The 23,546-nt window shown below is 42.8% G+C and overlaps 1 protein-coding gene across 35 annotated transcripts in view; it reads right to left on the reverse strand.

The window, feature by feature from the left end:
- The window catches only part of CAMK2B (calcium/calmodulin dependent protein kinase II beta), a 251,461-nt gene that overhangs the window by 63,703 nt on the left and 164,212 nt on the right, over window positions 1-23,546 (reverse strand). For 29 of the 35 annotated variants that reach the window (XM_073622141.1, XM_073622132.1, XM_073622138.1 and 26 more), the window contains exons 6-8: window positions 12,905-12,977; window positions 5,375-5,477; window positions 2,975-3,058 (exon numbers count right to left, since the gene is read on the reverse strand). In XM_073622141.1, the coding sequence (XP_073478242.1) occupies window positions 2,975-3,058; window positions 5,375-5,477; window positions 12,905-12,977 (260 nt within the window). The remainder of the gene's footprint in view (window positions 1-2,974; window positions 3,059-5,374; window positions 5,478-12,904; window positions 12,978-23,546) is intronic. The other 6 variants (XM_073622133.1, XM_073622128.1, XM_073622127.1 and 3 more) reach the window with 1 other exon arrangement.

Below are 23,546 nucleotides of genomic sequence, written 5' to 3' on the forward strand. Positions count from 1 at the left end.
TCTGAACATGATTCCGAAAAACACTATAATTTCTGGATTTGACACGATACCACCAATAAGGCAAAATACTTTCTAAAAATTACACCAAGCCAACGGCTGGCAACTCATTTTTACACCATCAAAGCTGCCACCACCCAAGGTGGATTAACAACATTCCCAAGAGTCAATTTTATCGCCTCCGCAGGAACTGTACCATGGAAACTGATTACATTGAACAAGGATTACAGCTCAAACAAAAATTTATAGAAAAAGCCTTCCCACCATCTCTTATGGATGAAGCTTTCAACTTTTATTTGGCTAATCATTCTGTGCAACCCAAACAGTCCTCAGACCAACCCATCAGGTTTGTCACACAGTTTCACACCAAATACAAACAAATGGAACAAATATTGAAGAAACATTGGTCCATCTTATTGGAGGACCCACATTTGAAGCCCACCATTCCATCTAAAACTAAATATTCGTACAGAAAAGTGAGGAACATTAAAAATCTGATAGCTCCCAGTAAATACAAGCCCCAGCCCCTGTCCTCTACAAGGGCCCTTTGCCTCATCCCACTGGTCGGCATGTACCAGTGCCGCGAGGCACAGTGCCTGACCTGCAAGCATGTGAATCATGGCCAAAAAAAAAATCAAATTTCCAATTTTTTTAATTGCTCCTCGGAGTTTGTCATCTACTGTCCGGTTTGCCCATGTAGCTTTCATTATGTCGGCAGGACCATATGCACAATGAGGAAGAGGTTCGGTGAACATCGCTGTTTTGTGGAAGGAGGTGATGAAAAACAGTGTGCCCCTTAATTTTTTAAAACACCATGGATCTTTCTCTGCGGGCCTCCGGGTGTGGGTCATAGAGTCCATTCCAGATACGTTCCCGCTGGCCGAGCGCTTCAGACGTCCCTGCCAGAGGGAAACATACTGGATATACACTTTGGACGCCCTTGCGCCCGGAGGCCTCAATGAGGAAATAGAGATCAACAATCTGTTGTGATTAGTCTTATGCTTATTCATTTTTTTCTGCTGCTCTCCCCCCCCCTTTCCCTTTTCCCTTCCTTCCCACCCCACAGACCCCCATCCCCCCATTCCCCCCCCTTCCTCTTTCCTCCCCACCCATCTCCCTTCCCCTTCTTTTCTTACCCTAGCCCCAGTCATATATCTGTATTTTTATATTCAGTATGTATTCACCACGTTTCTCATTGCATTCCCACATCAATCTCATCTATTCATTTTCAAATTTCTTCGTTTAGGGCTCCTCTCCTCCTTCCTTCGTTCATTAGTCCACATATATCACTTTGGACCCCTAAGGTTCCCCCAAAATAACAAAGTAAGTAACAGTAGATGTAGTCTATCTTTAGCCATAATATTCCTATTTATTGTACAGATATCCACATACCGAGACATAATTTGAAGTACAACCATCACCACTCTCATAATTTTACCTTTATATTTAGTTTTAGTTTTATTTTTTAATTTTAATTTTTATCTATTTTTTTATTTATTCTTTTTTATTTTTATTTCTATTTTCCATTTGTAATTTTCTATCTTTCTATTCCCTTTTCTTGTTTTCTTATTTTTTCACATTATTTTTGCTTCTCTACACTAATCCCACATTTTAGGACTTTTCCTTCTCCCCCCCCCCCCCCCCAATCGATGGTCGTCCGTAAGCACATTCAGTGTACCATCCGTGGTTTGTAAAATTACCTTTTATTACTTTTTCACACTTCCAAACCATTCCTGGTTTTAAATTTAATTAATTTTTAAAATCCAATCCATAAATAAAATAAATAAAAAATTTCCATTACCATTATTATTATTTACACCTATATTGGCTCAACCAATTCTCAAATAACCCCTCACAGCCTCCTCTTTCTCTTTTACATATAACTCACTGTCCCAGTACTTGTAGTCCCACAGCAATATTCACTACATGCTTATTTCGCAACTGATTGTAATAATCCTTTTCTAAATGTTTTATCTCACCAGATATTGATTTTTAGTCATGTTTTTACCATTCCCCTGTCCTTTCACCAAATACACATTACTCTGAACTCCGTCCTGCTATACCGCCATGGTCTCTAGGACCCAGGAGCTTCTGCAGTGTAATCTATAGAGCCCTCAACCAAAATGGCCCCCGTCAGGCCTGAAGAAAGAGCGCATGTTCCGCAAACGCGTCGCCTGTTACTGACCAACTCGTCCGACCGGAAGTGAGTCATCGATCGGCATCCCGGGCTTGTGAGGACCAGGAAACGCCGGCATCCACTGGCACAAACCGCTCCACGGTTCCCACATCCTTTCCCCTGACGGACTCTCGGCTGGACACCCTGTTGGACTCCCTGAAGGATTCCCCCTGGACAGCTCACTTTGGTGAAATGCTTACCTGTCACATACTTTTGTGAGTACCATACATCCTGTGCCAAATAAATTGTATTTAATACTGCACTTAGAGTGGCGCTTTTTTGTGCTTTCTCTCTCATTACACAGAGTACTTCTTCTAATACTCCACTTAAGCTGCCTTCAAGTGCCTTTTCACAGACTTCATGGACTGCATTCAGTCACAATACTGTATAATTGTTCTTTACCTTTCTACAATAAGGTGTACAACTAGCCAGGTGGATCTCACCTAGCTGATGCTAAGCGCCAACTTTTTCCTATTTGTTCTTAGTGAGACACCTACCTCATTATTACATTAATTGTGAAGCAAAAATATTAAAAAAACCTGGTTGTTGTTGACAATTACTTTAATGTCTGACAACTTTGTACTTTATTTCCTGAGTTTGCTGTATTTACAGTTGTTGGATATACACGTCTTTGGCAATCCATAAACTAAGTCTGTAGCATGCTGGTTGGATCAGAATGATAAGCAGGCCATTTAATCAATTCTGAAGACATACATGTTGAATTCTAAGTGACAATGGTAGAACCCTCCATATGGCGTTTTTATTATACAGCCACAGTCACTTCAACTTGTATCTGCTTACCACATGCCCAGATATCCACCGGTTTTCCATATGCCTCTTTTCGGAGCACCTCTGGGGACAGGTATCCTGGGGTTCCAGCAAAACCTAGCACAGAAACAACATAATGAGAGTCCTCCCGTATCTCCAGCTGGCAGTAGTTTATACAAAAGAGCTATGTGCCAGGGGATTGTTTCATGTACTCGCTTAGGAGAAATGGTGCGTGAAAGATATTTTCTGTGCTCAGAATTATAGGCACAGCTCTCGTTTAATCCAATGAACTTCAAAAACATTTGGAAGGAGATGAAATCTACCAAGATAACCCCCTAATAGATATCTAACAATCTATTTCTACAGACAGTTATATTTTGGAAAATCTAAAGGCTTATTTAAGGCAGTGCAAAGAGCAAAACTAATAGGCTAAGAAAAGTCACCCAGAGCAACCAATCAGATTTCAGTAGTTGCTATGGGTTACTGCACATTGACCTTATTACATAAGCCAAAAATTGATTTGATTTGTGCCACTCCAAAGAAAAGAAGCAGCTACTGTTAAATTTCAAGCCAGCTTTTTTAATGAACTGTGTCTAATGTGACACTTAAGCAGAATTAAGATATTACTTTTGTTGTGATTCAGTTATTAGTCATTTTATGGTATTCAAGTGAAACCCCAGTCCCTGGGTTAGATCTTTCAGTTTAGTTCTGGCATAGGGCCCAGAAGGACTGCTAAAGTTAGTTTATTTTGCAGAGCTGTGAAGTTATATCCCATTCACACAGGCTAATTGCAATACATGAACACCAAATCTTTCATTCCCATACGATAGATCAGAATTGCAACAGACATTTTGTTAGACAAAAAAAAAAAACTTTGTATTACAAAAAGTTGCAGTATTTCTGTGCTTTACTTTTCTGTGTATCCAACAGTTTTGTTTAAGATTTGACTAGGATATAATGAAAAATGTATCCCAGTTTTTCCCTGTCTATATCCCATTAAACCCATTTTTAGTGTTAAATGCTTACCTTCAGCCCAGCTCCAGTGATCTTTACTACTGTGCAGCCTTGCCTGGCATCACAAAGCCTTTTGGGGTAAATAGTGTTGGCCAGGCAATGCATCCGCTGTGCATGCATGGCATTTACCCCATTCCTTCCTATGATAAAACTTGTATTCTTGGTAGTTGCAGTCATTCATAGGAGTACAGCCTTATCTATAGGAATGAATATGGGAATTGGTGGATGTGCAGTGGATTCACAGCCCGCCCAGCATTATTTACAATTATGGGCTGTCTAGTGCTCGGCATAGCTAAACAGTCAGCATCTCCAGAACTGGCTTAAAGGTAGGTATTTAAAACTGCTGGTTACACTGAGGTGCTCTTTAAAGGAGCTGTCCTTTAAGGAGTTTTCCCTTCACTTCCTGTCCTTAAGGCAAAATAGGAACTGTAAAGAAATGTCTCCACAATGAAGGTAAATCTCTACTTAAACAAAATTTCTATTACTTTTTATTTCAGTGACAATGGGCACCAGGACAAAATTAGAAGGTGAATCTGCCCAGTGGGAAGACAACAATAATAACCTGAACATAAAAAGTCTGGGCTATAGATATACTTATAAGTGGGGATGCACCGATATCGGTGCCTATACAGTGCATTTGCACTCATACTCATGAAAATGTTCCCGATATCGAAACCGATAGTTTGCGGTGCGATTTGCGTCATTACAAAATGAATGGGCGCAAATCGCACTGCATAAAATGCAATACGATTTGATATCCTTTGGAATGATCTATATAGATGCATATAAAATGCAATACTTATCTATCAAAAAGTGTTTTACAGTGTTAAACCCTTCATCTAAACTCTAAATTGCTGCATTTGTAAATTCCAAAAGCCAGTATAAAGGAATGGTAGTGATAAAAAAAACACTTGTGGGTTTAACCAAAAATTTTTTTTGTACAATTCTCCTTTAAGTGTGGGGGGGGGGGGGGGGGCTGTGGCACGGTGTGTGTCCTATGCCTGTATACTTTTGCTAATATGTGGCCATCACTCCCATTTTAAAAAGTTGGGAGGTATGCAATAGTAAAGATTAAATGCTAGTTGAACATTCTGCAGTATCTGGCACTTTTGGAAATATGACATTTCGGGTCTCATATGTGTTTTAGTGATTGAGTTGCTTTAAATATGTAGCATCAGGCTATCAGCATAGACCTTATATTCTTCATTAGTGCACCATGCACTCTTTCTATGTCCTGGTTCTAGAGAATAAGCACATCTCCGTCCCTCCGGCCTCCTAAAATTCAATACTTTACTGCTCATGGAACTACCATCAGGCCAGGAATTATCATATGGGTGACGCGGTAAAATTAGTAAAGAGATAACATTGTTTTGGTCAGCTTTAAACATTGACATATTCCCCCTGGCTCCCCAAACTTACCAAACCAGGCCTGCTGTTCTCCTTGTACCTCTATGGCCAGGCCAAAATCCGCCAACTTGACAGCAGCTCCTTTGCATTTACTGGCAAGTAGAAGGTTTTCTGGCTGTTGTTAACAGAAATGTGGTTAGTTGAATTGACAGATTACCACTGTTCATTGTCTGCAGCTTACAGTCACCCAGGGGGACTAAGGTTCCCTTTATAAAGGTGACCAGATTTGGAGTTGTATGAATGTGCTTGAGAAATGATAGAGTACAGCATAAAGCTGCTTTGTCTTCACTGCAACTTTTCATAAAGGGAGGTCTGGTCACCTTACTTTCAGACAGCATGGTCTCCATCTCTTTTACCTGATAATCTAGTCGCAGATTTGACTTCTCAAGAAAAAAAAAAATATTAATTTTGCTATTATGCTATTAATACAATGATGGGGATTATCACAGTAGCAGAAGAGATAAATAGCTTTGTTGATGGTGTTTGTACTTTGACATTTCTTTCTATGTATAATGTGAGCACTAACATTAGAATGTATCTGTAGTATAACTTTGTTATTGGAACCTCATCCAGACTTTAGGCTGGGTTCACACTACTGCGAATTGGATGTGGGTTTCCTCGCATCCAATTCGCATAGCAGGAGATTGTGACCAGCTCTCCATGGAGCCAGTTCACACATCTCTGCAGCGGCTCCGGTGCGAATTGCACAGGAATCCTGTGCGTCTTTTTGTCCGTTGCAGGTCCGAATTCAGCCCAAAATTCAGGCAGAAATCAGACCAAATAATGAATGGAGATGCACCGGACTCCTGCTGTGAGCCGCTGCGATCTCTAGTGTGAACCCAGGCTTAGAAGAGACATGTAGACAACTAGGAGCTGGATACTTGGGATAAGTAAAGTGAAAAGTCCTTCCTGGTGAATTTACAGCCCAGGTTACATGAAATATGGCTTTATTCTGAACTAAAAATACAGAGTAGGTGACGAAGGTAGGAGTAGTTAGACAAAATATAACTGATTTTAGGGTTTTTGTGGACAGGCTACAAACTCAGTCAAATGTAAAATTCACTATGCTTCACTTCACTATTCAGGTCTTCTGAGTAGCTTGCATTTGAGTTGCTTTGATTTGCATTTCTTTTGCTCAAGGAGTCGCTCTAAAGGATACCTAAACTCAAGAACAAAAATGTAATATTTTGCAGCAGTCTTTAGATGTGGTGACTGCAGTTTTCTTTTTTTTTCGGGCTAACTATATTTTCTGCCAGTACAGAAAAATACCTGTTGATTCTGTCAGAAATTCAGTGTTTTTGTAACTTACAGTACGGGTGTTTATTGTCCAAATCAGGAGAGCAGTCGAGGGTGACAAGGTTTCAAATCCATAGATACAGTTTGATGAGTGAGAATTGCCACCCTAGGACAGCAAGTGTATTACCAGCGGGAATACGAGTTGAAATGATAAAAACTAAGCTTGAACTCTTTTATTTAGATATGCAGTATTAAACCCAAAACCAAATATGTAATGGTTGCTGCTTTAGTTTTCTTTTTTAGACTTTTTTCCCTCTGTATTAGAGTACCTATACTCTGGATGATGGGACACAGGGTCACCTTTGGACAGCAGCACTGTTATTCTGGCAGGAGGGTAGCATTGGATGTACTTGCAGATTTAGATACACTAACAAGTTGAAGCCAAACTCCAGCTCACACTGCAGTTACACAAGCAGCAACAGTTTTCTTTTTTCTTTTGGGGTGATGGTTTTGCATAAATAAAAGCTGACCATTGTAAACACCCCTGATAGTTGTAAATGTTTTGTCTTAACACTTTAATGTCTATATTTGCAGGAGAGCTTGCTCTTTTGAAAAAGAACAGACTTACTGGCTGGATCATCAGGTGAAAATAAAGGGAAAACGCCTTTTAAAAAAAAGCTGTTGCAGCCATCACATCTAAGAATTGGTAAGCTGCAATATAATAATTGCGTTTTGGATTTAATTCTGCTTTAAGCTGTTTATGGTTTGCATCAAACCTAAAACTTACTTTTGCATTGATGTTGAATTGTTTTGGAAAGATAGGTAGCACAGATGTAAACAAATGCCTGAGCCCTTAAAGCGTAACTCCATTTTGTGGGGAAAAAATAGCAAATTTAAAAAAAATATAGCATGTACAATTGCTACTCATATTGTACTTGAATGGTATTAAAAAATTACCTTTTCTTTTCAATCTGCAGAGCTGTAATTTTATGTAAATTTATGTAAATTTATGTAAAATGCAATGCAATATGGCAACCTGGAGGCGTTCCGTACACAGTTGGTGTACGGAATGTCCCCCCAGAAATGTGGGAATTTGTGCATCTCCTGCAGTAAAAATTAAATTTTTGGTTTGATACTCCCAAAGGGCAATCACGTCTAAAGGGATGCAGACCCTGTCACCTTCTTCATTAGAGCCCTGCAAGTGCAGCAGCTGATTGATATTTATAAATCACTCTCATTCACATTCCCTTTGCACATGGACACAGACAAACAAATGGCTATTTATTCAGAATAACACAAGGTAGGAATCTGCATCAAAATCCTTGAAATGTACATAGGTCACCCGGGGGGATGTTTTTTTCTCACCAAAAGTGGAGTTACTCTTTAAAGTAAACTTGTAATCAGAAATACAGTGTAGAAAAAATTGGGTATAGGACTGTAGAGAGTATAAGCTGCTGAAGTTCTTGTGATCCTATTCAGAAGTCTGACTAGAGGTTGAACCCAACTTCCATCATTGGTTTTAGGCAGCTACTTTCAGGTGATTTGACACGGGAACAAAAAAAAGCTTAAGGGGACATCCCCTAAATAACCCCTTTTCTTAAGACCCTTCTCTCATGCATCATAACTGCTCCTTAGCAACTGCAGCTCTCACTTTGCAGCTTTCCGGATTGGTTGACTCCTAGGCTTAGCTTTGGGGGACCTGCAACATAGTGTATCGCTTTGAATTAGTCACAGGGTGCTATACAGGTCCAGAGCGGTGGTTTATTAGCAGTGGAGCCCTGTCCCTGAAGACCCCTTCGAGGATATGCCCATCTCCAACCTCTAAAAGTTCCTGCGTATTCAAAAGTTCTGCATGTCAGTTGTTGTCTTCCTTCTAATTGGTGACCCACTGGCCTCTGTGGACATCAAGGATGCTAATTCACACATCACCATTTTTCTTCCTCATTAATGCAATCTGCCTTTTTCTGTGGGTAAATGACATTACCAATTTGTCTCCCTCCCTTTTGGCCTATCTACATCACCCTAGGTCTTCACCAAGGTGCTTGCCCTAGTCCTAGCTCTGCTCTGTTCTCAGGGGATTCACACTGCGAGATACCTGGATGATCTCCTGTTAAATGACCAGTCCTCCTAAGCACCGTGTGCTAGTTTCCAGTGGACTGTGCAGACTGCTCAGAGACTCAGATGGATCCAACCTTTGGAAGTCATTGCTGGAACCGACTCAACTATTGGAGTACCTGAACTGAAACAAACTTTTGCCCCTCCGCTCTCATGTACAGGAGACTTTGGTCTTTGGAGGAAGCTCACTTTCTCCTTAACATCCTGGAACAATTTGGTTGTCCCTTCAATGATGGACCTCTCAGCTGCAGGGACACCCCAGCTGAATCCGGTCAGAGAATGCCACAGCAGTGGCCCACATCAATGATAAGCGGACTTGATTCAGACTTGAGCAGAACTGCAAGTTCTGGCCCCATCTGCCATTCACATCCCAGGTATAGAAATTTGGCAGTGTCTGGATCTGGTGGGAATAGGCTCTCCATCCAGAGGTTGTTTGGCAGTGTCTGGATCTGGTGGGAATAGGCTCTCCATCCAGAGGTTGTTTCAAGTGGTTTGCCAAAAGTGGAGATGCTGGATATTAATCCTCTGGCATCAAGATTCAACACAAACTGGACAGGTTTATCACCAGGTACAGGGACCCTTGGGCCTTCACAATGGATGCTCTGGCGACTCTGTGGGATCAGTTCAACCTAAACTATGCTTTTTCTCCCCTACAGCTCCACCCTCATCTACTCTACAAGATTGAGAATGAGGAATTCAGGTGATTCTCATTGAGCTGCACTGGCCTAGGAGGTTGTGATACTTGGACATACTCTGACTCCTGGCAGGCTCTCTGTGGGCTCTTCCAGATCATCCAGACAGACTGTCCCAAGGGACAGTCTACCAACCAATGTCATTGTCACTAGCTGTAATGGCTTGGCTGTTGAAGTCCAGGTTCTTATGGACAGAAACCTATTGGATTTGGTGATCCTAGGAAGTACCTTATGGGGCACATTGGGGTTGATTTACTAAAATTGGAGAGTGCAAAGTCTGGTGCTGCCGTGCGTGGTAGCCAATCAGCTTCTAACTTCAGCTTGTTCATGTAGAGCTGCACCAGATTTTGTACTTTCCAATTTTAGTTAATCAACCCTATCCTCCAGTCTGGTTTATATTAGCATATGCCTTTGAGTTCCATCAAGTAAAAAATCTTGGCCCTGCTTGTAAGGTCCCTCTATATGTTGCCCTGTGGGACCTTAACCTAGTTTTTTTGCCCTTCAGAGGCTGCCCTTTGAACCTGCTTGGAATATCTCCTTGTCCGATCTCACTTGCATATAGACTGAGTTAGCGATTCTGTGTTTCCTAGTGCTCCAGAAGAACACATAAAGTAGGTATAAAGCCTCCTTTCTCCCAAAGGTGATTTCCTCCTTCCACCATAACCAGGACATTGTTCTTTTCTTCTTATGTCCTGCTGTGAAACATCCCAAGGAAATGTGTCTCCACTATTGTGCTTTGAGGCCCACCTTTCGGCTATATTTTTAGGCAATCAGTTTCTCTCTTTGTCCTTCCTAAAAGCTCTGGCAGGGCCCCCCTGTTTCTTGCGCCACCATTGCTATGTGAATTAGAAAAGTGATCATTCAAGTTTATAGACTAAAGCATAGGGTTCCTCCCTTCCCTGTTAGGGCGCACTCTACCAGATCTGGTGCTTCGTGGACTTTTCAGAGTCAGACAGATGCAAGCCTGTCACCTGGTATTCTGTTTGTGTTTTTAAGTTTTGCCAGGTGGATGTTCAGGCCTCTTCTGATTCCAGTTTCAGGTGTAAAGTGCTGCAAGCTGCTCTCTGATTTTGGTCAAGCCCTTCCTTGAAGTGTTGTTACATGGGCCTGTTAGTGTTTGTGTTCTGTACTATACGATTAAGAAAAGAGGATTTTTGACTTAGCTTTTTATGATCTCCTTATTGCTTCCTACAAAACTGAGGCTTGTTGGGAGTGGAAGACATTATATTGGGGGATGTCCCTGTAGCCTTTGCCAGTGTCCAATCACCTAAAGGTTAACCATGATTCTGTGTCCTGTGCTCTACTCCATGAAAATGATTTTACAGGTAAGACAGAAATCATCCTTTTGTTTTTATGAGGTACTTTTTTCCTTAACGTGGAAGTCCATGCTAAAATCCTTAAAACTAAAATCCCTGTATCTATACCCACCAACACTCTAACTCTAACCTATCTAGCCTTGTAAAGAAAAAATCAGTATACCATACCTTTTCTGCAGGTGATCCGATCTCCAGTGGCAGAAGCTCTGATCCCACGCTGAGCTGTCAGCCGCGGCTTCGATGTGGAGGTGGGTGCAGAGGACACTTCCGACAATGGAAGCCCCATAGTAACTTTATGGGCAATGTCACTCCCCATTCATTTCACAGCCGTTGGATGTGTACTCAACAGAGCTTCCGTTGCTGGAGATTAGGTCGGATCGGCTTCAGAAAAGGTATGTATACTGATTTTTTCTTTACAGGGCTCGATAGGTTAGTGTTAGAATGTTGGTTGCTAGAGATGCAGGGATTTTAGCTTTAGCATGGACTTCCACTCTAAAGATAATGTGATTTCCTAATGCTGACATATATAACCTATTGATTAATGTTAAATGCTAATTTTAATGATAGGTCCGCTATAATGAGGAAACCTGGACTAATCATGAGGCAGAATTTTGGTGAACATTGTTTTAAATTGAGGAACTGGCAAAGACCTATGATGAATTAACATGTTTATGTACTTTACCTGAAATGAGATTCCAGTTTATGTTGAGTCCGAATCTAACCCCCCCCCTCTTTTATTAGAAAGAACTAGCAGTTGCTACACGCATGATCAGAAATGTGAATTGCTGTGAGTGTGGAGATCACTTCCGGGGCAGGACGGCAGAAGTTTGCTTTTACAGATTGTGCTGTACAGGTATTTAGTGTCTGTTTCCCCTTTTCACAAATTGTATAGATGAGCTTTACAATTTGAATTTTTTTTTTCTATAGTCACCGATTAAAGTGTTTGTTAACCCTGTCTGTTAAAAACTGCCAGCCACTCTATTAGAGGCTGGCACAGCACACTGTGTAAGTCCTTTCTAAAAACGAGCATTCTAAATAGCTATTTACAGCTGTCTTCAGGCCGGTCACATGACTTGCGGCCCCTTTTCAGCTCTGATACACTGCTACTGCGGGAGGGACCGTGATCTCCCTCTGACATCAGCCGGGGAGATCACGTGTCCTCTCAGCTCCTCCCGCAGAAGCCCTGTCTCGGAGCTGTAAAGCGGCTGCGAGTCATGTGATCGGCCTGATAACAGCTGTAAATAGCTATTTAGAATGCTTGTTTTTACAAAGGATTTACACAATGTGCTATGCCAGCCTCTAATAGAGGGGCTAGCAGTGAAAATTGTAGGTTTTATTTTTTTTAATAATAGCGGCGGGGGGGCGGGGCAGAGCGGTGACAGACACAGAGAGTGTGTTGACAGGCAGGAAGGAGGGGGTGAGGAGGGAGAGAGGAGAGCAGAGGGGACAGCATTGTATGACAGAGTGACACACTCTGACCACGATGGTCTGGGCTGAGTAGCCCTGGTTATCGTGGTCAGCACATAGAGGGCATACAGGAAGTGGCAGTTTTTTTTACAGTTTAGAGGGGGGCAGATTACACAGCACAAGCACTGTGCTGTTTAATCTGCTTTAAAGGACCAGTATGTGTATTTTCTTTTTTTGTGGGTTAACAAACACTTTAATTCTGCTACCCAGAGTGTCAAATAACCAACTCTGTGACTAGCACCTCTTTCATACTGCCAAGACAGAGTGGCACAACAAATGGCAGAGATAGATAGGTTTTAGAGAGATGGTGAGCATACTGTTGCTGAGCAGGGGAAGTTCCAAAAGGATAGAGAAGACTGGTATAATGGTGGTATAAATACAAATTGATCCTTGAACCACTGAGTACATATAAGAAACATACTGCACATGTATATACTTTGGCACAAAACCATGCAGAATTGCACAAACTAAAGATCACTGCCCTCAACATGCCATGCACCCCCAAATTAAGCTGCTTTCCCATTCCAAACCTTTACATGCCATAATAACCACAACTATTTCAACATCCACAAAGAAAGCCAGAAACAACTTGCCACCAGCATGCAGGCGACAAACCAACAGCAGGCTTGCATAGGGTGAGAGATGGGTATGGAGGTATGTCCAGCCTAACATGCACATGGAAAAGAGATGGTATGGGCGGGGGAGACAAAACTCACCTTAAGGTCCCTGTGGACAACCCCCATTTGGTGACAGTGGAGGACTGCTTCAAGAATCTGCTGGATGCAATGACTGCGTGCAAACAGCAGGGGGGTGTTAGTAAGATCTGTGTGCACCCTGCGAGCTGATGGAGGAGGGGAAGGGTGGGAGAGAAGGGAAGGGATGTCTGCCAACCAAAATTAACCATTGCAAAGGATGGGGTCTAAAAATCCTTGTTTCAGGTACAGGTATAAACTGCTCCTGAGTTTGTACATTCACCATTTCACATGCTCATTTCATTGACACTTTTGCACTCAAGACATTTTTTTATGTGTTTTCGATACACACATATTTACTTGTAAACATACTTCTTGTGACATCACATGACTGTAAGTTTATTGGATGGAAGGAATAACAAAATATTTAAAAAATGATACACTTCCTATTCTGAGATGACCTAATATGCTGACGGATATCTAGGAATTAAAATACTGAGAGTTGTATGTCATGAAAGAATGATATAGTCTACCATTGTTGGTTTCTCCTGAGAATGCTAATTACTAGGCTGCAACACTAGTTTCAGTCATTCAGCTGGAATTAGTATAGAGGAAATTTGACTTTTTTTGTCCTTGATCTGTGACACAGAACTATTGGCCAGCATCAAACAGGAAACTGGAAAATTGTTAGAAGAAACCAGCAACGTGACGACAGCCCTTATATTTCTCTCATGACAGGTGCGCTTTATTATATTTTGCTTTTTATTGAAGTTTAAGTTCTAAATCAACGTATGATGTTGACATTCTAAATTTACAAACTTAGTGAAGTAAATTCCTAGGACAACCAATCAAATGTAAGGTCTTGCACAAAAACTTCCAGTACCTTTGTTATTGGTATGGCATTCCTCCTGTGGTCTAATTGCTTTCCCTGCGCTGAAGTAATGCGACTCAACGTTACACATTGCAAAGATATTCTCATTTTGTGACACACAGAAAACAATATGCTGGTAGATTTCTATTGTTTAGCCGTGCAGGCTGAACAAGAGAATTTTCTGAATTCCCTCATTCAACAGCATGGCTGAAGGAATCTACACTGCTGGCTGTTGTATTGTGACAGCCGAAGCACCCACAGCTGTCTGTATACACAGTCCTCATTGGATGCAGTCGCTGTTTGACCATCAATTTTCCTCATGGCTTCTTCATTTTTTTTTTTTAATTACGTTTGTCAAACCAGGTGGTGCTGACAAGGCCTACTACAACTCGAATTTCAGCCAGATCCTGCTTTGGTAAAGTGAACACATCTCACAGTCTGTAACACTATATTGTCTGAGATGGAGATCCAATTGTATGGAAATCTAACATATGCAATCACATATTATACAAAGCAGTCGTCTAATAAAGATATAATGTATTTTGTGATGTCATGGTACATTTTTTTCCTAATGTTCTATAGGACCATTAGGTGCATTTAGTAATCATTATTATGCAATACAACTTGTGGGTAAAAGAAAATAGAAAGTTGACAGCAGTAGCAATTAGCTGAGAGCCCGAGCTGTTATCAAATGCCTACTGTTACAAAAAGTTTTTCCTTAGTGCTGCCCCAAGTTTTTTTTCGCATCAGCCTTAATCGCTGGTGTGAAGGAAGCCTTGGGAGGGGTCCTGATATAAGGAGACGCCGGTCTAATGGAGGGTCTCTAAGGGGGACCTTGATATAAGAGGACCCTGATCTAATCTGATCTGGGGGGGGGGGGGGGACGGAGCACTGCTAAAGTGTTGTTCGGGTTTGGCTTGAAGAAACTCTTCAACCCTCTTGTTCAGTAATCTGCATGCTTTCTAGTACAGCACTGTGTGGACAGAGGTGGTGCTTGTTTGCCTTTTCACTACACACAACAGTAGGACAGTCAGAAATGGGTTTAATTTCCTCCTTCAAGCAAAAAATTTGGGGACAGAACTTTTAGAACATCAAAGAAATAAATATTTTTGTTTCAGAAATGGGGCGTACACATAGTCGGACTTTTCGACCGGACTGGTCTGACGGACCAAATCCGGCGGACAATCCGACTGTGTGTGGGCTTCACCGGACCTTCAGCGGACTATTCCAGTCACAAATCTGACGCACTTTAGATTTGAAACAGGCTTCAAATCTTTATGTCGTAACTCCGCCAGACCCAGAAATCCGCTTGTCTGTATGCTAGTCCGACGGACAAAAACCGACGCTAGGGCAGCTATTGGCTACTGGCTATCAACTTCCTTATTTTAGTCCGGTGTACGTCATCACGTACGAATCCGTCGGACTTTGGTGTGATCGTGTGTAGGCAAGTCCGTTCGTTAGAAAGTCCGTCGGAAGTCCATCAAAAGTCAGTCGAAAGTCCGCTGGAAAGTCTGTCGGATCAGTCCGGTCGAAAAGTCCACCGTTGTGTATGCGGCATTAGAGTAATGAATGGTTAATCCTATTAGTCTATTTTTTGTAGTTGGCGAAACACACAAGGAAGTGAGAGGAAATCTCAACAGGAAATTCACTTAAACCCACTTACAGATTCCCCCACCCAATTCCTTTTCCAGTGACAACTAAATATTTTGGAATTTCTTCTCCCTTTACGTATGTTGAAAATAATAATCAGGAGAATTATATCTGATGAATCTACCCAGGGAGGACAAAGACATACATAAAAACCTGACAGAGGGTCTAACTTTTTCCAACCGTATTAAAAATTACAACAATAGCTTTGCTTATTTATACACTTTAATATAATCTTCAGAATTTTGATATATGACTGGTCACTTGGTCTGCACTGTACATTGAGGTTGATGGAAAAGCCCTAAGGATGGTCGTCTAAGGCTGCATACATACCAGCCCTGCTCTGTTTTTGCTGATGTGGTTGACAGGCACGCATTAGCTATAGGTCTGTGTCTAACAGTTTGCACTTTTATTAGAACAGAATTGAACTACAAAATAAAAAAAAAAAAAAAAAAAAAAAAAAAACACTGACAGGGTTTTTTTGACAGAAGAGACACTATTGTCAGTGGTAATGTACACTGAGCTGTGCATGCACAGCTTACATTTACGACACTGCTCTGTCCCATATAGATGTGGCTCCTGTGCAATTATGCAGAAGGGAAATCATTGGAGGGAAGACTGAGAGAAGATGCAAACGATCATTGGAACACTGATGCCGCGTACACACGAGCGGACTTTTCGACGGACTAGGTCCGACAGTCTTTCTGATGGACTTTGCAGCGTAGGTCCGCCGGACTTTCAAACGAACGGACTTGCCTACACACGACCACACCAAAGTCCAAACGTGATGACGTACGACCGGACTAAAATAAGGAAGTTGATAGCCAGTAGCCAATAGCTGCCCTAGCGTCGGTTTTAGTCCGTCGGACTAGCATACAGACGAGCGGATTTTTCGACCGGACTCGAGTCCGTCGGAAAGATTTGAAACATGTTTTATTTCTAGGTCCATGGGACTTCTGGGGAAAAAAGTCCGCTAGAGCCCACATACGAACGAATTGTCCGACGGAGTCCGGTCCTCCGGACCAAGTCTGCCGGAAAGTCTGCTTGTGTGTACGCGGCATGACGCCATTGTTTCACAAATAAGTCTGCGATACATACTAGCACATTATGTCATTTAGCTCCTGGGGGCCCATTTAAAAAAAAAAAAATTGAATTCTGCTTTAAGAAATTAACACATCACTGTTGGTTTTTGTTACTGTGACTGAAATTCAGGACTAGGGCAGAATAGATTAACGTGAACCTGTACCCCATTTAAATGTTTAACCACTTCAATACAGGGTATTTTCACCCCTTCCTGCTCAAGCCAATTTTCAGTTTTTTTGCTGTCGTAATTTGAATGACAATTGCGCGGTCATGCAACACTGTACCCAAATGACATTTTTTTATCATTTTTTCCCCACAAATAGAGCTTTCTTTTGGTGGTATTTGATCATCTCTGCGTTTTTTATTTTTTGCGCTATAAACAAAAGAATAGCAACAAGTTTGAAAAAAAAAACACAATATTTTTTTTTTGCTATAATAAATATCCCAATTTTTATTAAAAAACAAATTTTTTCCTCAGTTTAGGTCGATATGTATTCTTCTACATATTTTTGGTAAAAAAAATTGCAATAAGCATGTATTGTTTGGTATGCTCAAAAGATATAGTGTCTACAAAATAGGGGATTGATTTATGGCATTTTTATTAATTTTTTTTTCTACTAGTAATGGCGGTTTTTATTATGACTGCGACATTGCGGCAGACATATCGGACACTTTTGACACCATTTTGGGACCAGTCACATTTATACAGCGATTAGTGCTATATAAATGCATTGATTACTGTATAAATGTCACTGACAAGGAAGGGGTTAACACTAGGGGGCGATCAAAGGGTTAATTGTGTTAATTGTGTTACCTAGGGAGTGATTCTAACTGTAGGGGGAAGGGCTCACAAGGAGAGGAGACCGATCGGTGTTCCTCTGTACTGGGAACACATGATCGGTCTCCTCTCACCTGACAGGACGTGGATCTGTGTGTTTAGACACACAGATCCATGGTCCTGCTTTGTTAACAGGCAATCGCGGGTGCCCAGCGGACATCGCAGTCGCGGGGCATGAGCATCGGCTCCCGGGTGACTCAGTGGGGGGCGTGCGCGCCCCCCAGACGGCCGGGAAGCCCAGGACGTCATATGACGCCCGCCCAGGATGGGAGATCCCTCCTGGGGACGTCATATGATAATGGACGGTATGGGAAGTGGTTAAAAGTAAAAGTCCTGTTAACAACACATAGCCTCAGTTTCCAAGCTATGGTAAGCCTACCAGGGCCGAAACTAGGGGGGGCACACTCCCCGGGTTATGAATCTAGGGGGGGTGCCGCCAGGGTTCAGTCACCCGCATTGGGAAGCGCTGCTCTAAGGGTGTCACTGCCGCCCGCTGCATAGTTTGCCAAACACCGGAGAACCAAATAGTAGGGAGACTGCACAGGCACACTAGCGCTAAATCACTCTGCTTCTTCCGCCCGCCCACGCTATAGAAAGGCATTCCAGGGCTACGCTTTAACATGGGAGAGCCTCCATGGAACTGTAAGGCATTTTTTAAGACAAGGAGAGGGGTTTGTGTGCAGAAGGCCCTGGACTAGGAAATTGGGGTTGGTATGGCAAAGGATTGGGGGGCCTGGGGGGGGGGTGCAGAGAAGGCCCTGAGCTCTTTGCTTAGGGAGCACTTGAGAACTGAGTGATCCGCGGTGTTTAATTACTCTGTACTCAGCCTTAGAGCTGGCGGGGGGATAGATGCGGCATCCACTTACGTAAGTATAATAAAAAAAATTCCCATACCCAACATTTCCTCTTTCCTGCTATCTGGCCCACATGACAATTAGGCCTTATTCACATGGAGCATATGCAAGTCCAGTGTGATGGCCGTGTGCCGCGTGGGGATACTTGGTGTTCTGTGCATCCCTGTGCAGGCAGTCCAGTCAAAGTCGCACTGGCTATTGAACTTAATTTTTCTCGGCTCGTCGTACGTGTTGTACGTCACCGTGGTCTTGACGTTCGGAATTTCCAACAACATTTGTGTGACCGTGTGTATGCAAGACAAGTTTGAGCCAACATCCGTCGGAAATAACAGTACATGCTGTGTTAAAGTGGTTGTAACGGCATGAGGTTTTTTACCTTCATGCATTCTAAAAAACCTTCTGTGTGCAGCAGCCCCCCCCCCCCAGCCCCACATAATACTTACCTGAGCCCCCTCTTGATTCAGCGATGTCTACGAGTACCTTGGCTCTCCGGGGACTTGCTCTCCTGATTGGCCATTGGCTCCCGCTGCTGTCAATCACAGCCAGTGAGCCAATCAGGAGATGGAGTGTGCCTGCTTGGATGCCCTCATAGCAAGCTGCACGCTGTAGGGGCACCCGGAAGGAGGGAGGGGCCAGGGGCGCCAGCGAGGGACCCAAGAAGAGGAGGATCCAGGCTACTGTGTGCAAAACTATTACAAAGAGCAGGTAAGTATAACATGTTTATTACCAACTGTTGGTATAAAAGTACCACAGCCCACCTCTACTTTGCTTACCACCACTGCGCCTCGGAAAAATGTTTAGCAAAAATGACAAAATAAAAAATAAAATATAAAGCTGCCACTTAAAGGGTTGAAAAATGTAAGTAGTGTTTTCCTGTAACGTGACTATGATAATAATATGCATAAAAACTAGTGAAAAAACAGTGGCGCTATCCTAAGACAGAATTGTACTTTAAAAACAGCACTGAATAATTGTGTATATATTCAAATCAATAATTAAAACACCGTGTGACAAGTGAATTAAATGAGTGAATGAATCAAAAAAAAGTCCACAACTACATGTACACAAAAAGCCCTTTGACTGGTAGTGTCTTCTTAATAACTTCCACCACACCGAGTGTTGCGTGATCCCACTCCCTTAGGAAATGCACTCACCGACTCCAAATGCCTACACTCGCGTGTAATAGGGCGTACACACGGTCGGACTTTGTTCGGACATTCCGACAACAAAATCCTAGGATTTTTTCCGACGGATGTTGGCTCAAACTTGTCTTGCATACACACGGTCACACAAAGTTGTCGGAAAATCCGATCGTTCTGAACGCGGTGACGTAAAACACGTACGTCGGGACTATAAACGGGGCAGTGGCCAATAGCTTTCATCTCTTTATTTATTCTGAGCATGCGTGGCACTTTGTCCGTCGGATTTGTGTACACACGATCGGAATTTCCGACAACGGATTTTGTTGTCGGAAAATTTTATCTCCTGCTCTCCAACTTTGTGTGTCGGAAAATCCGATGGAAAATGTCCGATGGAGCCCACACACGGTCGGAATTTCCGACAACACGCTCCGATCGGACATTTTCCATCGGAAAATCCGACCGTGTGTACGGGGCATTAGGCTAACAGGTCCTGAAGAAGGAGGCCACACCCCCGAAACATGTTGTCCTAGCAATTGCATGAAGCTTACGAGAGGAGTCAGCTGCATCACTGTGCATCCCCTCCCTGGCCACGAGTGACGTCAGGCAGCGCCGGCTGGTCTGTGCGAGTGCTTTGGGCGGTGTGTGTGTTTCAAGGAATACTTTACCACGCTGCTAGTTGCTGTGAGCTAACTGATCCCTACAGACCAGGAGAGGAGGCTATTATGGAGCTGTTTATGCCATTTAACGCTGGATGTTTGTGAGTGCAACCCTCGTTTTTTATACACGTATCTTCATCAATTAAGCAATGAACTGATTGAATACTGATTACCGTAATTTTATAGCAGGGCTGGCAGTTTTATAGCCGGCTGCATTTCTGCAACATGCACTTGTATTGTGTGCCTATATTTCACCATGAGGGGTCTTATTGTACAGTTTGTAAAAAAATATGTACTATGTGTCACAAACCATTAAGGCTGGGTTCACACTGTGTGCGGAGTGGCTCACAGCAGGGGGTCCGGTGAGTCCCTGTTCACTGTTTCAGGTCTGAATTAGGTCTGGATTTTTTGCTGCATTCGTACCTGAAACAGAGCCAAAGATGCACAGGTCTCTTCTGCAGTGTGCTCCGATATCTCCCCACATCTAATTCGCAATAGTGTGAACCCAGGTTAGAGGCACTAAAGATGACTTGTACAGTGTGTGCGAATGGGTCAATCAGCACTCTTGCCAGTCAAAGTCTGACTGCTTCCTCTGCATGCACACAACATACGCCACTCTACGCTCTGCACAGGCAAGAGGCACCAATCAGTACAGGACTAAGAGTGGCTAAACTGTTCGATGGGCTCTATATTTAAACTTTTTTTTTTTTAAGTAAAAGCATGTGGAAAGTGGTAATTTTCTGTAGTCTGACCTTAAGCATGACTTTTAAAATGATAAAATGTTGTACAGATTCACTTTTATTCCTAACTACAGCTCCTCCCTTAAATGTTTAAAAATTGTCCCAATACATACCAAATTTTAGGTGTCTTCTTGCAGGTCCTGTGAAGAAGAAGGTCCTCTTCATCTTCTTCCAGCTTCTTCTTCCTTGGGCTGTGAATAGTTATGAATGCTGCAGAGAGACAACCTTTCTCTGAAGCACTCTCCTGTCAGCCTAGGCTAGCGTGGTGACAAGGCTTGTGTTCATGACTGCCTGGGCTCATGGGAAGAATGTTAAATAATGCTGGACATTATTCAAACTGGAAGAGGACTAGTGCAGAAGGATGCATGGATGATAACTGCAGTGAGAAGAAGATGGGTATTGCAGCAAAAGCTGCATTTTTTTTGTATTACTTTCCCACGTCCTATTCTTGATGTATTTCCATGGTAACAAACAGAATAGAGGAACTTTAAAAATACATGACAGACATAGCGGCAATTCAGTTATATTTTAACTGCTATGTGTACAGTAATGGATATACTGTACATATCCATACAGTAAAAGTAGTCACTCTACCCAATATCCAAAATATGGTTTAAATTGAACCTGTGGTCACTTTAAAACTTAACCAGCAGCAGGATGCATGGACTTTCTGTATTCATGTTCAGGCCCACCCCTCCATTCCTGATGTGGGAGGCAATTATCCCTTTGGGAAGTAAAATAGCTATCAATATAATAGGGCAACCCAGGTTTTTGAGGTCCCCAACTTGCATTGCAAGATACCTAAAAGTTCAAAATGTACCTCTAGGTTATGTTTTTTTCTTGTCTGCTGCCAGCCTTTTCAATATACAGTGCGGGAAATAATTATTTGATCACCTGCAGATTTTGCAAGTTTGTCCACAAAGAAATGAAGATAGAGAGAGACAGATTATCAACCAAAAATCCAGAAAAAAAACACATGATACAATGTTATAAAGGGTAAGGATTGGGGTCAGGATGATCATGAGAAAAGTGAGGGATCAGCCCAGAACTACATGGGAGGAGCTTGTGAATGACTTAACGCTGTTGGGACCACAGTCCCCAAACAAACCTTTGGTAACACACACAATATGCTGCCATGGATTGAAATCCTTCAGCTCCCGCAAGGTCCCCCTCCTCAAGAAGGCACCTGTACAGCATAGTTGCCAACATTGTTAAAAAAATTATAGCACTTTTTTGCCTGTAGGCGGAGTCTTATTATAATTAGGGGCAGGCATGCATTTGTAGGTGTGGCATAGCGGGAGAAGAAAAATGGGCATGGTTTCAGTGGAATATTGGGCGTGGCTTAAAGGGGCGTGGCACAAATGGGGTGTGGTTAGGGTCTGAGATGAACGAGGGATGGAGGGAGAGAAAGAGAGGTATGGAGGGACAGCAGGCCCAGATCCTACACAACAATAGAAATATGTGTATTCCAGAAAGGTTAACAATCGGCAGATAAAGATACTCCAAACACCTGGTGTTAGCGCTTCAGTCATCCCAGAAACCATGGTTGTTATGGTGATTGAAGCGCATTATTTCTATTATTACATTGTAATATAAAATTAAATCATTCAACTCACCATAATGCAGAATCAGTGGGAGCCTGCCACGTCGCCTGCCACCAGATGCCATCAGGTGCCCCCAGTAGAGTCTGTCCTTACATCAGTTGCCCCCAGCAAAGTTCGTCCTTACATCAGGTGCCCCCAGCAGAGTCCGTCCTTACATCAGGTGCCCCCAGCAGAGTCCGTCCTTACATCAGGTGCCCCCAGCAGAGTCCCTCCTTACATCAGGTGCCCCCAGCAGAGTCCCTCCTTATATCAGGTGCCCCCAGCAGAGTCCCTCCTTACATCAGGTGCCCCCAGCAGAGTCCCTCCTTACATCAGGTGGCCCCAGCAGAGTCCCTCCTTACATCAGGTGGCCCCAGCAGAGTCCCTCCTTACATCAGGTGGCCCCAGCAGAGTCCCTCCTTACATCAGGTGGCCCCAGCAGAGTCCCTCCTTACATCAGGTGCCCCAGCAGAGTCCCTCCTTACATCAGGTGCCCCCAGCGGAATACCTCCTTACATCAGGTGCCCCAGCGGAGTTCTTCCTTACATCAGGTGCCTCCCGCGGAGTCCCTCCTTACACCAGGTGCCCCCAGCAGAGTCCCTCCTTACATCAGGTGCCCCCAACGGAGTCCCTTCTTACATCAGATGCCCCCATGCTTAAAGTGGAACAAATAAAAATGAAATATTACTTTAAATATCATGCCTGGGGGGTGTCTATAGTATGCCTGTAAAGGGGCGCAGTTTTCCCGTGTTTAGAACAGTACCACAGCAAAATGACATTTCTAAAGGAAAAAAGTAATTTAAAACTGATCGTGGATGTAATGAATTGTCGGGTCTCAGCAATATAGATAAAACTAATTGAAAAAAACGTCATGGGTCCCCCCCCCAGTCCATTACTAGGCTCTTTGGGTCTAGAAGAGGAAAAGGATCCTGGACAGCCGCACTCAATGAAGAAAGGCATCTTTATTAGGCAAAAATAAATAAAATACAGTCACATCAGGGGGGGATGGCACAGGGAAAATCGCTAACGCATTTCACATCAACTGATGCTTACTCATAGCTTTAGGCTCTTTGGGTCTGGTATGAATATTAAGGGGAACCCCGAACCAAAAATTTGAAAAAAAAATTGCGTGGGGGTCCCCCCAAAATCCATACCAGGCCCTTCAGGTCTGGTATGGAAATTAAAAGGAACCCTGTGCCAAATAAAAAAAATGGCGTAGGGGTCCCCTCAATATCCATTCCAGACCCTTATC

This window comes from Aquarana catesbeiana, linkage group LG03, assembly GCF_042186555.1.
Source record: "Aquarana catesbeiana isolate 2022-GZ linkage group LG03, ASM4218655v1, whole genome shotgun sequence".
NCBI classification, from domain to species: domain Eukaryota; kingdom Metazoa; phylum Chordata; class Amphibia; order Anura; family Ranidae; genus Aquarana; species Aquarana catesbeiana.